The 18,305-nt window shown below is 34.5% G+C and overlaps 1 protein-coding gene across 2 annotated transcripts in view; it reads left to right on the top strand.

The window, feature by feature from the left end:
* The window catches only part of SLAIN2 (SLAIN motif family member 2), a 78,162-nt gene that overhangs the window by 35,584 nt on the left and 24,273 nt on the right, over nucleotides 1–18,305 (top strand). The window contains exons 4-7 of one of the 2 annotated variants that reach the window (XM_034958847.3): nucleotides 525–683; nucleotides 3,405–3,764; nucleotides 4,481–4,618; nucleotides 15,448–15,525. In XM_034958847.3, the coding sequence (XP_034814738.1) occupies nucleotides 525–683; nucleotides 3,405–3,764; nucleotides 4,481–4,618; nucleotides 15,448–15,525 (735 nt within the window). The remainder of the gene's footprint in view (nucleotides 1–524; nucleotides 684–3,404; nucleotides 3,765–4,480; nucleotides 4,619–15,447; nucleotides 15,526–18,305) is intronic. The other variant, XM_014344686.4, reaches the window with a different exon arrangement.

Here is an 18,305-nt window from a genome sequence, read left to right as displayed (position 1 = left end):
TAAACATGGCATAATGTAGGAGAAACAAGCCTCATGGTGTTTGTTCCTAAAATCTCTAAGGAATCTAATTTTATTCAAATTATAGTTTTCTCATTTAGAAAAATGAGGGAAAAGATGATGGTGTTTGTCAATGACTGTGAATTCGGGAGAAGAAAACACTACATCATAAACTCATCTATTTATAGAGCAGTTTCATTGGCTATCTTGTGCAAGTTGAAATCCTTAACATATAGTTATTGAACACCAATTACTTGCCAGGCACTGTGCTGAAAGCTGAATTGTTACATCAGAGAATAGATAAGTTATACTTAGATGAAAATATGTTTATGCCATAGCATATAAAGGAGTCTCAGTAGCCCTCATTTTTCTTAATGAGGTCAATTTCTAATTTCAGGGAATTTTTTAAGCAGAAAAGGCAGAACAAGAATGAATTAAATCAAAGGGTATAATATCAAGTTAGTTGCAGTAGGCATTTATTCAATAGTTGCTTTACCAGAGTTTGAATTTTTTCTTTTTTTTTTAAGGTAACTTGAAAAGCTCAGACAGAAATCCTCCACTCAGTCCTCAGTCCTCTATAGATAGTGAGTTAAGTGCTTCAGAATTAGATGAAGATTCAATTGGATCCAATTATAAGCTAAATGATGTAACTGATGTACAGATTCTAGCCCGGATGCAGGAAGAAAGTAAGTATTCTAATTGTTAAGAGTTGAGGTTTTTTACTATTGCATAATTTTGTTGTATATTAAATATGTCTTAAAGTATTGTGGGGGTAGTAATGTAGTGAAAGTAGAAATGTTGCAGTGGACATTTCAGAGACTTAGTCAACATATGTACATGTTTATTCATCAACTTCTTTTCAGAGTCCATTTTTACATAGAGCAGTTATACTGTGTGAGGGACAAAGAACAGCATTTATGCTGCTCTGCTTCTATGACTGGTTTTTATACCCTGCATGTTACTCTGCACTAGCACTTAACTCTTGTAATTGTTAGTCTATTATCCTTTGTGTTTTAGTGTAAACCAGCGTTTCTCAATTTTTTTCTTTTCGGTTGCTCCCCTAAGGAGCCTTGTTAAAAACTTCTTTTCCTTTTCTCCCACACTCCCCATGAAATCTTAATACCACAAGATATACTCTATATATGTTTAAGTACTATGAGGGCCATATACAACTTTTTCACACCCCAAGAACCAGTTTTTGCCCTCTTGGGAATGAATATCTCCTCACTTGAGAATACATGGTGTAAACTGTAAAAAAGACCTTTAGGAGAACATTGGAATTGTGACATTAAATTAAATGAAGCATGTGATGGTGCTTTGCAGAGTGAATGATGAAAACTTTTTAGGTCACAGATACCTTTGAGAATCCTTTTATCATCAAAATGTACATATGCACAAAATTTTTAATACTTTTTAAAGGGTTCATGGCTACTTGCCCTGGTACTCATCTGAAGGTAGTTATTCTTGCCAGTACATTTCATTAGAAATGCCATCTGCATAACTATGGAGTAAGAAATCTCTCTAAAGCAATCTCTTTAACCTTTACAATGAAAAGAATCCTTGAAATACATATGTTGACAAGTCTTGACAGGTGGCTGAAGTTAATGGAGCATTGCTACGGTTTAGTTCAAAAACTTTCTGTTGTCTGTGTATGTAATAGGTTCTCTTTAAATATGTAGTAAGCTTTATCAAGCTGTAGCATTTATTAAGAAACTAAAGTGTTTCTTATTCTGCTGATTCACTTCCCATTTCCATATAGCTTCCCCTAGGAAGATAGAAGGACTTAGTGCTTGCTTTATTTAGCCCTGCAACCTAATAGCAGAGTACTCTTTTTCTTCTGTAATTTTAATTAACTCCTCAGTGAGACTGTGGTATTGTCAGCTGGTTAGGGGCTGATTATTGTTGTGGATGTGAAAAAATAAAGAATGCTGCCTAACTCTGTACTTTAGAACAAGTTCTCTCATTTCTTTGAACCCTGGCTTTTTAGATCCTAGTATTTTGTTAGAAGCTCAACCAGCTCTTTGCTTTTGGTTTTGTATTGTGTTTTGGTAACAATAGAAATTTTAGTCTTACTTTAATAATTTTTTCTAAGCCATCCACATGCATGAATATTTATTTTCCTGATGAGTAAAAATAGTAATAAAAATATATGTGATACTTCTTGAAAACTACAGCTTTTTTTTGTCTTAAAGATGATTTTCCTTTTTACAACATTGTGTTTTGTAATGATTAGAAATGTAGAACTACAGATTTGGGCAGTCACCTGGTCAAGGTCATTCGTTTTTAAGATGAGAAATGCAAGCTCCTATAGTGATCCAACAGTGCTCTTTTCATTGGTCTGTTGTCTTTTGTTAGGTGACTTTAGTGCCATGTTGGCTATAACTAGACACTAAGTAACTTGTTGGTTACTATTTTGGTTCCCTGACTAACTGAAGGGCTAAGTGGACTCCAGGAATTTATAGTTTTAAAGATACCCTAGGGTGATTCTCATCCACTGGTTTGATGAACCGTGTTGATAGCACTTTCTGTGTGTGAATACATGACTTTAGGATTTGAATACTACTTTATAACAGATCTTTTTGACTGGAGTGCTAATAGTTAGCAGGTTGTGCTCAGAATATTACCTAAATTCTATACGTTTGCATTGCAGTTTGTTTCTTCATTGACTATGTTACGTATCAACTTTTTTTTCTGTTGTTCTAGAAGCATCTGTACTATTTGAAGGGCTCCCAAGGTTGCTTGGGTGTTTTCGAAGGTATCAAGCTATATAGGAGAATTCTTTGAAAATTCTTACTTGAAGACTTAGAATTTAAGCTTGAAAACAAGCTTAAAACAATAAAAATGGAAGTTTCTTGGGTAGTGAAGCAATCAAGATTTCGTTTGTGCCCAAGTACTGAATTCCTATAAGTGGGTTAGAAGTTTCTTTGGTACTTTATCATCTTCATGAGTAAGATTATTTCAGTAATTAAGTATCCAAGAAGTTTTATTTACTCACATACGTATTCTTTTTCCACTGGTTGGAATTACCATCCACTGGTTGGATGGTAATTGTTTCCCCTCAATATTCCTTTAATATTAGTCTCAAATTTGGATTACTGTCTTTAGGGGTAGAAATATTTTTAAATTTATGATTCTACCATGTGAGACAGATTTCAGCTTTAAGAAGAAATCTGGAAATTGGGCAGTGGTTTATGGGATTTCATTCAATTTAAAAATAACCTTCAGATGTGATTTATGCCTCCTTATATGGACATATAAGCCTATATAAGTCTAAAAGCAGAAAGGGAGTTTTCTTTTACACTTTACACCCTCTTTGAATTTCTCAGTGATAATCTTTTACTTTAAATTTTAAAATTATTTAAATGTTTAAAAATATTGTTTAAATAAATAACATTCATTGTTGCCAGGTCTCCGGCAAGAATATGCAGCCACCACGTCTCGGCGCAGTTCTGGTTCATCTTGCAATTCTACAAGACGGGGTACTTTTAGTGATCAGGAACTTGATGCACAAAGTTTAGATGATGAAGATGACAATATGCATCATGCAGTATACCCTGCTGTTAACAGGTTTTCACCATCACCACGCAATTCACCTCGACCGTCACCTAAGCAGTCACCCAGAAATTCACCTCGTTCACGATCTCCTGCTCGGGGAATAGAATATAGTAGAGTGTCCCCACAGCCTATGATTAGCCGCTTACAGCAACCTCGCCTTTCACTTCAAGGCCATCCCACAGATTTACAGACAAGCAATGTTAAAAATGAAGGTAAAATAGCAGATTTTACTAATAATTAGACAGTTTCTGCTAGCCTGTGTAACATAGCAAGACCCCGTCTCTAGGAAAAAAATTTTCATAATTAGCTGGGCATGGTGGTGCACATCTGTAGTCCTAGTGACTTGAGAGGCTGAGGCTGGAGGATTGGTTGAGCCCAGGGGTTCAAAGCTACAGTGAGCTGTGATCACACCATTACACTCCAGTCTGGGCAACAGAGCAGGATCCTGTTTTCAAAAAAAAAAAAAAAAAAGTTTCTAGATTAAAAAAAAGAGAAAAAGTGTCCTTTATATTTCACTATGAAAGTAATACAATTTTTGCCAAGTTTTTATATTTCAGATAAGTAAATCAAGAGTGTAGTCAGGTTTACTATTTTATTAATAGTGAATCATTACAAAAATAAAAGAGAAAGTGAATTTCATTTTACTTGGTTATGTTGTTTTTGCTTTATTGTTTTATGAAGTTACCTGTATTTAGATTTTGCTTTAAATATAAAATTTGTGGTTATCTTTAAGTGTTCTCTTATTCTACCCACTTACAGATCCTAGATCGAGTTGTTTGTTTTTTTTAATAAGACAAGTCCTTCCTATTTTCTCATCTAAAATAAACAGAATGTTTGATAAACAATTTGATTTTTGAATGCTAGTTAATATTTTAATTTTCTCCATCTGAAAGAATATGATTTTTTTTAAATTAAAATTCTGTTGCAGAAAAACTAAGACGCAGTCTTCCAAACCTGTCCCGAACATCTAATACACAAGTTGACTCAGTGAAAAGCAGCAGAAGTGACTCAAATTTTCAAGTGCCAAACGGAGGAATACCTCGTATGCAACCTCAGGCTTCAGCCAGTAAGTATCCTTCTTATGCTTTCATGTATCAGTTATTTAAAGAGAAGTGAAAATTTTAGATATTTGTTTTATGCTGAAAAACCGTTTTAAACCATAGCTATAGTAAAATTTAGTGTTTATTAGTTGCTGGATGATAATCAAAGTTATATTACAATTTAAAATTTTCTATGTAGGATACTTGATTCTGCCAGTATATCTGTCTATACAAAACTCTGGTCTCTCCAGAATTTTAAAATAAGCAAAATGTAACTATTAAAAAAGTAGGTGTAGCTTTTGCTTATAGATACTAGAATTAGAAATAAAAACCAGTAGAGCATCCAAAAATATATGTCCCTTAGTACGTAAATTTTCTTTAATAACCTCCACTTTAAAAATACCTAAAAGTTTGATTATTACATAATTTTAGAATCATACTCAAAATAATCCATTGTTCAAACCTGCAATATATTAAATCTGTTATCAAAGTTGAATTGTTGAAGTTCTTTTCTTTCCAAAACAAAAGTATACCAGGAGAACTCTTGGATGATCTCATTTTATTTCTGCATCTGTTGAGATAAGATTTCTGGTTTTGATTTGATTTTCTGTGTTTGTTAAGGCTATTTTAATGAAAAAATACAATATTGAATCAATATGTATGCCAGATTAATTCATAGTCCTAATCCTACTTATAGATTAAAATTTGAGATAAATTGCCAGAAACCATCACTTTTTAAGAATTGATCAGGACTTGTCTCTTTAAATTATCTTTCAGAAAACAAATTCTTAGAGTTAAAGCTAAACTCTTAAACAGAGAAGGTGAATTTTAGAAGTATAGTAGAAAGAACACATGTAGATTATAATTTTTAATAAGTTTTGGCCATTGGGTGGTTACTAACCCATGAATGTGACAGTATTTGTATTCAACTATTATTTGTAATAGATACTTGAGTTTTTATTTTGTGGCAAGTAGTATGTTAAATCAATACAGGCATTTCTACTATAGCACAAAATATGCATTCCTTAAAAACCTCACATTCTGCAGTATTACACAATAAAAATGATAGGATGATGAGGAGTGGAGGGAATAGTCCTGGAACAGACCACTGAAAACCCAAGCAACTTTCTTAGAAAGCATTAATAAAAACAATAATGATACTAGCACAGTTAAATTCATGTTAAATCTTTATTAAATACTCCAGGAGATATAGAACTTCATTTTTAAAGAAAGATTTGAAGGTAATGTGATGGAAAGGAAAGGTTGAGACTGTTGAATTAAGGAAACATATGCAACATAGACGAAGATCAGAGAGAATCATACAGTAAGATCATCTAGGACAAAATAGCCAAACTGAGCCAAGAAGTAGTGATGTTGGAGTAAATGGGCATTGTGTATATTAATGTACAAGTTGATTTTAAAGGAATTTCAAAAAATTACTTTTTAGCTAGGATAGATTTGAGCATGTAGTCAAAACAGTTTTAAATAAATGATTACAGTTATTTTTATGATCTTATAAACGCTCAGTATTCATCCCATGTGTTTCACAGCTCACATCAGTCCCATATATGAGCTGTGAGACACAAAGGGTGCATATTCACTTGGGTCCTTGTAGGGACACAAGGGATGCTTATTCACTCAGATCCTTGTAGGTACACAATGGATGCATATTGTCTCAGATCCTTGTGGCATATTACTATCAGTGGTTGAAGTGGTAGCTGTGTTATATTCTTTCATTTTCTCAAGGCTATGAAGAAGTGATACAAACAAGTTTGTTGACTGTTCACTTATAACTTGTTTATTAAGCAGTTAAAAATTTGAAGATATTTAACCCTTTTTTCATTTTCATCTTTTTTTTTCTTTTTTTTTTTTTTGATTGAGTCAGGGTTTCACTCTGTCACCAGGCTGGAGTGCAGTGACACAATCATGGCTCACTGCGGCCTCACCTTCCTGGGCTCAGGTGATCCTCCTGCGTAGCTGGGACCACAGGCGTGCACCACCATGCCCAGCTAATTTAATTTCTTCACACTTTTCCTTGGCCCTGTTGTGTTTAGCTGACTTCATATACTTCATGTTAAGCTGTTGTTACTTGGTGGCTCAAAAATCAACAGGCTAGCAGGAGTTTGAGACCAGCCTGAGCAACACAAGACCTCGTCTCTAAAAAAATGTGTTTTTTTTTTTAAATTACCCAGGCATGATGGTCACATGCCTATAGTCCCAGCTACTTAAGAGGCTGAGGTGGGAGGATTGCTTGAGCCCAGGAGTTTGAAGCTGCTGTGAGCCATGATCATGCTGCTGCACTCTAGTCTATTGAAAGAAAAAAAAAAAAAAAAAAACAAGCTACGAAAAAACTATATTTGAATCAAAATGACTTCTGTGATATATTGACAAATTTTCCTTATTTACAAGGTGCATATGATATTACTTATATAACAAATTTATATTATACTGTATTTAGATGCATAATCTTATTTAATCCTTAGAACAATTCTATGAAGGAGGTACGATTATTACCACATTTTACAGATTAGAAATTGAAGCTTTGAATGGCCAAATAACCTATCTCTGATTATACAGCTTATAAGCGGCAAGTTAGAATTTAAACCCGTGTTGATTCATCTTGAGCACTGGATCTCAATAGGTGAGAGTCCAAATTCACCTAGTGAGAGTTGTCACATCTGTGGTTTAGACCATGATATAAAACTTATCCAGAAATATAATTTCCATTTTTCCTAAGATTTAAAATTCTAACGTTTAAAGCACTGTAGAAAATTGGTACCCAGAGATTTGTAAACCACATTTATTCAGCTAGATATATGCTAAAACCTGTTTTTATAGCAAATTACATTTTAAACTTAGTACTCCAAGTCTTATTGTGAACTCTGTAACTGAGAGTGCCATTATAATACTCACTGTAGTACTAATAAATAGTATAGAAAACAGGAATTCACAAAACACTTGAAAGGAAGGATAGAATTTGAGCTTTATCTTTGAAATCGTGAGTGATACAGATTAATTTGACACTTGAGAATATCCTGTTTCTGGCTTCTTTTTTCCCCTGACACATTTGGCTGATGCAAAAAAAAACACCCACAATGTTAATGTAACAGGAAAGAAAAATAGTAAATCATTAAGAAGGTTAAATAATAAAACTTACGTATATTATAAGCCATGCTTTTACAGCATGTGAACAGATGATCCGAAACAATGTTTGTACTTGGCTTTCAAAGATGCTTTCATATTTAGTTTGAACTGTTACATTCTGGATTTCTCAAAAGTTTACATGATACATGTCCAGACAGCATCCCAGATACTTTCTAAAACTAGCTATATCTATATCCTCTACCTCGTCCCCTCATACATGCTCTGTATTTGAACTGTTCTAGCATGTCAAAGCTTTATGGAAATGAAAAATAATTCTTCACAGAAACAGAAGAAAAAACAAAAGGTTGGGAACCTAGGATAAAAATGTTAATAGAAATAATGCATTGTCTGTGTCTTAAACTTCACAATGATTGCTTGCCTTCTCTAGTGGTAGAATTACCATTTTGTAATTATAATCACCTGCTGATACCCTATAATTTTTTTTCTGTAGGTGAATTACTTTTCCTTTTTTTCCCAGAAGTTGATAATTAAGGAATATATATAGGGAAAACACAATGGGATTCCAATCATTGATTTACTTTTAAGTGGAAAGTATGTATGCAATTTCATAATGGTGTATTTCAGTACTTGAATATGTAGGTAGAAGAGAAAGTAAGGTACCATGTTTTTTTATTCCAATTGTATGTACTTGTTTATATTTGTAGCTGTAGTAAAGCTTATAATTAAAATGTCACATATTTATTTTGGTATAGAATTATACTGTTCTCAAAAATGTATTTGGAAAGTAGGAAATTCAAAATATTAGCAAGTTTAAAACTTAGTAAAGTTTACTTTAAAATGTTTAAAACTTTGTTGAAAGTTAACATGAAGCAAAAAAAGTGTTACCAATTTATCTTGAAATTTCATATATATTTGATACATGAAAATATATATGTAAGCATTTTTTAAATTAGTATACATAGTTTTCATAATAGTCTTTATATATATAATTTGTACAATTATTATAATAAGCTTTATATACTTTATACATGAATTGGTATTTTGTATTTTTTGTGTAAATTTCAGTTGTTAGTGTAACAGATGTTGCATTTTGTTTTAAGTATTTATTTTTTCAGCTCTTAAGTGGTAAAGCTTTGGTTCTTACTTGCTGGTCTGCATGAACCTAACTTTGCAAGGTTGCTGTTACTTCCACCTAAGGGATCACTTCTTTTGCCTTGTTACTATGCCAATCACTATTTTTATATGCTTATTTGCTGTGGCTGCATTATTGTGGATGCTGGCATTGAAATATGAGATTTATGAGAGTTCTAATGTATCTTCATTTTTATAACTATTACCAATTTTGACTTTTATATTTGGAAAATATAACTTAAAAAGTTTAAGAAAACCAGAGCATTGCAGAGGTCATGGATACATGTCAATTTCTTAGTTTCCTCAATTAAAGGAAGGAATGTTTGTGAGAGAGAGTTTTTCAAAAGGCTAATGCCTTGCTTTCTAAGACTGTTAAAGCACAGGTTTAGCAGAAAGTTAAGTTTCCAGAAAGTCATAGGAATAATTGGTTGAGAAATAAGGGAAGGGAGAAAAACCCAACACAATCTACTGATTTAAAAAATGATACCCAAATTTTATTTGTTTGTAAATGTTTAAGTGTATTATTTCATTTAAACATCAGAAATCATCTATTTTTATAGAAAGGGAACAGAGATCCATATAAATTAAATGAATTGTACAAGGCCATATAACTAGGGAAGTGGTAAAAGCAAGGCCAGATTTCTCCCTCTTCCCAGCTCCTCCCTGAGTCTCCTATTTTCCTCTTCCTCATTGTTTGGATGAGATCATGCTGACCTAATTCAAATGAGTGCATCTTGGAAAACATTCTTGAATGACTGTCAGACCATGATTTGAGATTAACTGTAAGTATTTTGTGAATTACCACAGACGAGTAAAATAATTTAGTGAGATATTATCCATTTGCTTACATTTAGCCAAACAGAAGAATATTTTTGCATGGATTACAGAGTATACCCCAGAGAAAATGCATATAGCATCAACATTGTACTTGGACCTCTCACTGAAGAGAGAAGGACGACTGACTGTCCAGGGCAGTTGTCAGCTTATGCATAGCCATCCTGTTATGAGACCAGTGAGGAAGGAATTCCCATCCAGATTTCACTTACTACCAAAACACTAGTAGATTACACTTGAAATATACATAATTTTGAAACACAAATTGAAATAAATAAGTCATGATTAATATGTGTAATGTGCTAATCTAAGAATGAATGAAACATTTATAGAACATCTATTTAAGTAGTACAGTGATGTTGGCTCAGTTATCTAATCACAAGGACACTTTATAAAGGTAGTTTTTCTGGCCTTTACCGCTGGAAATTTTGATTGAATGCGCTTGGGATAGGGACCCAGATTGTGTATTTTAGAAGCATCTCAGTTGATTCTGGAGCACGTTCAAGTTTGAGAACCAGTGGGTTAGACCCTGACTTTGGTGGACCTTGAATGCTTAGTATAGAGTTCTGGATTTTATCCAGTGGTCAGTCACTTATGTGTTCCTTAATTATTCAGTAGATATTCTTGGGTATATGTTATATTTCCAGCACTGGGAATATAAACGTTAAGACAGCCCACACCTTCCAGTAGCAGGGAGAGTTAGACAGGAACCTCTGTGGGAACAGAGGAGAGGCATTAAATTCAGCAGTGTGAAGGGATTTTCAGGAAAGATATTAAAAGATATCTCAGCCAGCTCAGAAGGAGCTTATATGAGTTGCCCAACAAAGAAAGGAGATACAGGTTTTCCCAACAGTGGGATCAGTAATGAAAAGTCTTGAGAATGGCAGCCTGAGTATAGTGGTTTTGTATAACTAAAGTGTAGGGTGTATGATGGGTAAGGGAGCGGGTACAGCATCCCATGAGGGATGATAGCTATAGAGACAGGACAGGCTGTAGGAGTTTTAAAATATCATAGGAGTTTGAATTTCATCCTGTAAGTGGGAGGAGCCATATTTGGCTTTTAATCAAGGTGGTTTCTTAGGAAGTTCACTCTGATATCAGTGTGGAGAATAGATTCAGTGAGGTGAGACTAGAAACCACTTAGGCTATTATTGCATAATCTAGGCAAGAAATTAAGATCTGAAGACACAGCAGTGAGGGAGTGAGGGTGATGAGATCTGGATGAATTTTATTTTCTTTTTTTCTTTTTCTTTTTTTTTTTTTTCCTGAGACTCTGTCTCCCAGGCTGGAGCGGCGGTGGCGTGATCACAGCTTACTGCAACCTCCACCTCCCAGGTTCCAGCAATTCCCCTGCCTCAGCCTCCCTCTCAGTAGGTGGGATTACAGGCACGCACCACCATGCCTGGCTAATTTTTTGTATTTTTAGTAGAGATGGAGTTTCACCATGTTGGCTAGGCTGGTCTTGAACTCCTCATCTTAAGTGATCCTCCCACCTCGGCCTCCCAAATGACTCTAAATCAAAACTTCTAAGAAATAAAAGATTTAAACAAAAATGAGGTTATGGGACAATGGGGTATTTTACCTAGCAGTAATTAATCTTCACTCACAGAGGCTGTGCTTGCTTAGTATTTAGCACCTTAGAGAAGCTAATTTTTAACATCCTCCTATATATGAAAAAATCATTTTCAATTATCATGAAACTAGTTGTAGTACTAATGGCCAGGAAAAAAATGCAGACAGTGAAAATATTCTTCTATTGAAATTGTATTTTATAACTGTCAGTAAAAAATAAATAATAAAATCAACATTATAATACAAAAATAGACAATGGGTTAATAATTTGAAGTTACATTGATCATTTTTTTAAAAAGGAAAAATGTTTTTATATATTGATCTGTCACAGTGGTGAATAGTATAGCTTTCGTTTTTGAAAACTTATCAATAGCTTCTTCAGAATTGATCTTTTGATATTGGGGCTTAGTACATCATAGCCAGATTTATCAATCTGTCTACTCTTACTTGATGGAAGAACACTATCTTTAAATTTCAATTTTGAAAGTTTTTTTCATGAAGCAACTGCTACACAGAGAAAATCTTCAGCATAAGGATAAGTTCAGCAGAGATTCTTAAAATTCCATCCTCCAGTAAATTCCAGAAATTGCCATGCTTTCCTTGCCTTTGTTTTTGAAGGATCAAGTCTAATGATTTTTCAGTGTCTTCGCAGTTAAAATATTTTAAACACAAGCTCAAAATCGCATATAATGACAGAATTGAGGCAACTCCAAATCCTTTCATTGACTTTAAAAATCACTGTACCATTGTTGTTTATTTCTAATACGCTTAAATATAATAATATATTGTACCACAGGGTTGGAGGCACACATTTTGCTGAAGCGAGCTTGAATAATTTCAGATTGCTACCAACTTTCTCTTGAAAGGAACATGTGTAGTGGAATCCACCTGTATCAGGGGAGACTTTAAGTAGAAGACTATAACTGGGAGCTTTCCTAATTAAGTCTTACATGAAGTGCGGTATTTATTAAAGTATAAGTCATAAAATGTGCTTACTTAAAGCTTACATGTATGTTATTAAAACTCAACAGTTGTTTATAGCTTAGACCAACTATTTTTCAGGGAGGAGTGCTTTTATAACTGATGTTTATTATTGCTGGGGCATGATGATAATAGAAAGCCGACCAACTTGGTTTTATTTTTGTTTCCAAATTGCCTACAGACAATACACCCACTTATTGCCTACTCTTGGGGAGGTGAGCAGCACTTTCACCACCCTTCCCTTGATGTACATGAGCAGAGTGAAAAGGATTAACTATAGGGAGACCACAAAAAACACTGATTGGAATTCCAGAAATAGGGTGTGATGAAGGCCTGAATTTGGTTATTTAGGAGACAACAGGAATGTAAAGGAAGCGATAGATTTAAGAAATGACCAGAGATTAATAAATGGAATTTAAAGTAAGAAAAATTTGAGCTAGAATGACTTGGAAAATGGTGTTTTAACAGAAAAGAGATTTTTAAAGGAGCTGGTTTGTGGAGGAAGACATTATACTGGTAGCATGAAACAATAATTGTTTTGCACTAGCATCTTTGCTTCTCACAGTAAGGTATTGCTGAAGTGGAATTATCTAAATATTAAAATAACCAAAGAAAGTTTTAAACCATAAATATTTTCGAACAGCCAACACACTGAACTCTGTTATTAGAAGGATTCAGAGTTTCACTTAAACTACTACACTTTGTCATTTAAAAGTGATTTTGTCTTAGAAAACTAATCAAATTAAGATAATTCAGAATAACATTGGATTTTTGTTATTTGAGTAACATTATATGACTGTGGTATTTTAGGAAAATCGTTCATTTCATTCTTTCTGTATCAGGTGAATTTAGAGTTTACTGCCTGATTCTGTGTGTAATCTGATTCTTCAGATTTCCCAGTTCACAGTTTTTGCTTGTCTGTAGATAACTGTTGTTATTACAATCACATGTGAAACTTGAGGGATAAATAGGGGTGGGGTCCATTGGAGTCGCCACAGCTATTAATTCAAATAGGATCCTTCCAGACGAGTTCATTATAGACGTTATTTAATATTGAATCCTTATTAAACTTTTTTTTAATGGTTAATAGTGTGGACTGTGATGTGGACTGTAGTGTATGTTCAATTGGTTACCTTTACCCTCATTTATTCCACCCAACAACTGGCCTACGTTCTGTTCTTCAAACATACCAGGCATGGTCCTATCTCAGTATCTTTTTCAATTGCTTTTCCCTCTATCTGGAATGCTTTCCCCACATATCTACATAGCTTACTTCCTATCTTTTTTCAGATTTCTATGCAAATGTCATCTTAGGGAAATCTTTCCTGATCACTCTATTTATAATTGCAACTTAAATCGCCTACTTCCTGTCCCTCTTTTCTACTTAATTTTCTCTTTAGCAGCTATCACTATCTGGCAGGCCATATATTTTACTGCCTCATTGTCTATCTCCCCTTTCCTAGAATGTTAGTTTCATGAGAGTGGGGAATGTAGCCATCTAGTTGCCTACTGGATACATTATACCTAAAACAGTACCTGGAATAAAGCAGATAATAAACTATTTGAATGAATGAAAAAAACAGGAACAAGTGAGTAGATGAATAAAAATATAAATGGTTGAAAACATGTATGAATATATATGTAGATGAAAAATACTCTGATAGTAACCTGTATTTTTGTGCAATAGAAGTAAGATAACCCATTGGCCGGGTGCAGTGGCTCACGCATGTAATTCCAGCACTTCGGGATGCCAAGGCGAGCAGATCACTTGAGGTCAAGAGTTCCAGACCAGCCTGGCCAATATGGTGAAACCCCGTCTCTACTAAAAATACAAAAATTAATACAAAAATTAAGGCAGAGCCTTGCTTCATCGACTATGCTGAATGGAGTGCAGTGGTGCAGTCACAGCTCACTGCAGCCACAACCTCCTGGGCTCAAGCAGTCCTCCCACCTTAGCCTCCTGAATAGCTGGGACCACAGACACACCACCATGTCTGGCTTATTTGTGTGTGTATGTGTGTGTAGACAGAGTCTCCGTGTGTGTGTGTGTGTGTGTGTGTATGTATGTATGTGTGTGTGTAGACAGAGTCTCCCTGTGCTGCCCAGGCTGATCTCAAACTCCTGGGCTCAAGCGAATCTTCCTGCCCTGGCCTCCCAAAGGCCTGTAAGTGCTGGGATTATAGGCATGAACCACCTCACTTGGCCAGGAAATCTTAATTCTTTCTGATAATATATCAAGTATCCCTTTATCAGCCCAATAACGTTTATGCAGCCTAGCTAGGTTTAGAGTGACGAGAGCTCTCTTTTTTTGCACATAAACACTAAAGATATATGAAGTCTGACTTTCAAATCAGCAGAGTAACTAAAATATTTTAGAGCTGCTTAAATACACTGGTAGGTGTGAGAGTCATCAGTCTGTCAGAGCCATAGTAACTGTATATTGGGGAAATTGGAACCACTTTTATCTTGGATGGCCCTGAGCTGCTGATTACCTGCTAATTTTGAGTTTCAGTGCAGTTAATAGATTAGGAGTTTGGAAAAAAGCTTAGCTTTCCTCATGGAAAACTTTAAAAGGTAGAGATGGTCTGACTCCTCCAAACCCCTCAACCCACACCAGCATTACATAGCGTGCTCCCCACTTGCATACATATGTGCACAGCTTAGATATCCAAAGTCTGAGGTAAAAAATTAGTTGTACTCTACAAGATGATATTGAACATATTAAAGTTACTAGATTGTGACTCGCCAAGGACCTGCTGGGTTCTGAGTTTTCTTCTCCTTTTTGAGTATGCAGATTATGGTTTCACATTAGGGCAATTCATCTAACAATAACCGCTTTGCCAAAATCTGCTTTTTTTGCGTTGAACAAGTGCTGCACTTCATACTGTGTGCTTGTGTTCATCACTTTTATCTTTGTATTCTTTGTATCCCTAGCATGTTTGTGGTGGTTTGTTTTCTCTTTGATATTTTGACCAATAGACATATTGGAGATTTTCTCACCTGTAAGAAACTCTTTTTTAAAGTTTATGTTCTATCCCCTTTTCTTTCCAACTTAATGCACTAAGCATCACTTTAAAATTCTTTTGCTTCTAGGATTCTAACATATTTGCACCTTATGGCTTCTGTTCTTTGATAAATTTTTAAGTTTGTATTAAAACATTCAAGTTTACAGACGCTGTAGCCTTTATCTTGTACTTCCAGGCAAATATTACAGTTCCTTATTTTTCAACAGCTTCGCAAAGGCTGAAAAATTTGCCTCGCACTTCCCTCAAAGCCAAACAGTTGCTTCAAACTTCATCTACAAAAAGAGGTAACTACAGCCTCTTACTCAGTTTAAAATTTCAGCAAATGATCCAGTTAAATCTTAAGCCATTTGGCATACTGAGTCAGTGGTGTCTGTAAGGCACATTTTAGTCTTATTTTAAAGAATAATAAAATAATGAGGATTTATTCTGTTATTTGGATAAATCCAGAAGAAACATTTTCTACAGAGGTATGTATTGGGTTGCTTTTCTGAAAGGAGTAAATGATATATAGAGAATATATTTTTCTTGCCCACTTAAAATGAAAGGGCATCATTTCAACTTTTTGCCAACTGAACTTCCTAAGTGCTTTAAAATGAACCAAATGTCAAACATTCTGTATGTTGATGTTTTTTCCTCAGACTTCAATTTTTACTTTTACTTACCTGTGTAAAATGGGAACACTTCCACATTAGAAGGTAGTTGAAGTTAAATCACAAGTTGTGGTTGATTGATAGGTCTGGAATGTTTATGGAGTGGTAGCTTTCATAATAATAGTTGAAGAAATATATGAAGGTCGGACATCAAAGCTGTCCAATATTGGTTCCAAGACACTGAATGTATGGGCAGCTAGATGGAAGTAGAATTAAGAGAAAACAGTGGGATTGGATAGACCAACAGTAATAAAAACAAACAGAGGCCTCAAAGGAAATGGTATGAAACAAAGAGGAAAAGTATTTTTCCTATCCAGAACATGTAGGTTTTCTGATAGCTTTAGATCTCACTAAACAACCAAAATATGTAACAGAGATAAAGCACTAAAGAAAATTACGCAGGAAGAAGAAATTAGATTTTTTTTGAAAAAAAAAAAAAATTTGGTTACGTTTACAAAAGTGCTATAATAGAAGTTTTGGCAAATTTATTACTGCAAATGTTTTTGCAGTGATTTCTTGGATTGAGTATAATTTAAGGAAATTGTTTTAGATAATAGGATTTGAAGGTAAGTCAAATAGGCAAATAAAAAAGCAGAATGTATGAATGTTTGTATTTTGAATATCAGAAGTTGACCATGGGCCTCCAATATGAATGTTTTTTGGTGCCATGGTCAGGTATGTTAGTAATAGACTGGATAGATTATGTTTGATGGGAAAGGAGGTGACTTAATAGGGGTTATTATAGAAAGGGGTTTTTGTGGACTTATTTGGGAACCTTAGGCTTTTTTTTTTTTTTTTTTTGAGACTTTTCAATATTTTTTAGTACTTCCATGGCTAGGGGTGGGAGGCATATAAAAACATGAACCTGAAAACACTGTGGTATCTAAACTAGGGCAGGAGATCACTATACCGTAATAAAAGAGTAGAAGATTTTAAGTTTATATAAATTTTGTTGTTTGCCTCTGTAAGCTGTTTCATAATGTTTTTTGGAATTAAGTAGGTTTACATAACTTAAAATTTTTACCTAAAGATTTCATGTTGCTGTGTTGATCAGGTTAAGAAAACCATAACTTCTAGCTGAATTTTTAAAATTTGCCTATAGGGGTTACATTATTTTTATCACTCCAAGCTACCAAACTACCTATCCTCTCTGATAAGATAACAGGAAAGCCCAAACTTGGAACTGTTATGAACTGGAATTCTTGGCATCTCTAGCTGTCTTGTTGACTTAGTAAAGGTAAAGAAGGTGGAGGAGGGGCAGGGGGTGTGCTATTCTGTTTTGTTTAATCCCTTACTTATTTAACTTGATCCAGACTTTTATATTTTCTGATTAGTATTGTGACGTGGGCATTATCATTACCTACCTCTTCTCTGTAAATTTTTAACCAGTTGAGAAATGGACACAGATATAAGGTAAGATTTAAAATATTAGCTTAATAATTGATGAAGCTGAAATGGAGAATATCTTTTGGATCCAAGGCCAAAATGGATTTTCTGATTTCCCCTCATATCGAGACATTAAAGGGAGGGGTCTGCATTGACTGGCAGGAGCCTCTTCTCTTGTGGGGTTGTGAGGCACACAGGAGACAAAGGCCACCTGTTCACAGGTATATTTGGCATATTAAACGTGTCCAGTAAAGAAACATGGACCAACAGGTGATAAATTGGCACACAAATCAATTCATCCATCCTGGGGATGAACCTGTACAATTGTCTAGAAAGCTAATATATCGTAGGAGTGACAGGATCATGGGAGGAGGAAAAAGATTACTTAACAATTGGAAATATGGTCACTTTGATTTTAATTGCATTTAGTAGTAGCAGGCGTTTGAAAATGGAAAGTAAGAACTGTGTTGCTTGGCACAGTCACTCCATAAATATTTGTTGAATGAATATAGTCATGCTACTAAAGTCAAAAAAGGATGGACACGTTCTTCTTTGCATTTTCTTTTTGCAAGTTCTTTGTGTTTCTTCAGCCTATCCCACTCTGAAGAAAACAATCCAGTCTATGTTTTTAAGACTTCATGGAAGTGGCTATTTAAACTGCTTTGAGAAAGATTTTATTCATTCCCTGTTGTTGGGCACTGAGTGAAGTGGAGGTAAATAGGGCAGAGACCTCACCAAGCCAGCGGGAAAAAATGAAGACTAATTAGACAAAGTGAATGCAGAGATAACAGGATATTAATTCCTTCTTAGTTGCCTCTTTCCTTCTAAACACCCCATTAAAAAATGGGCAAAGGACATGAACAGACACTTCTCAAAAGAAGACATTCATGCGGCCAACAAACATATGAAAGTTCTTGCCTCTTCTGTATTTAGAAGGAAAGAGGCAACTAAGAAGGAAATACAGAAGGAAAGAGGCAACTAAGAAGGAATTAATGATGGTAATTGTTTAATACTCTTTTCACTATATT

Source organism: Pan paniscus, chromosome 3, assembly GCF_029289425.2.
Source record: "Pan paniscus chromosome 3, NHGRI_mPanPan1-v2.0_pri, whole genome shotgun sequence".
NCBI lineage: Eukaryota > Metazoa > Chordata > Mammalia > Primates > Hominidae > Pan > Pan paniscus.
This window is presented reverse-complemented; position numbering and strand designations above follow the sequence as displayed.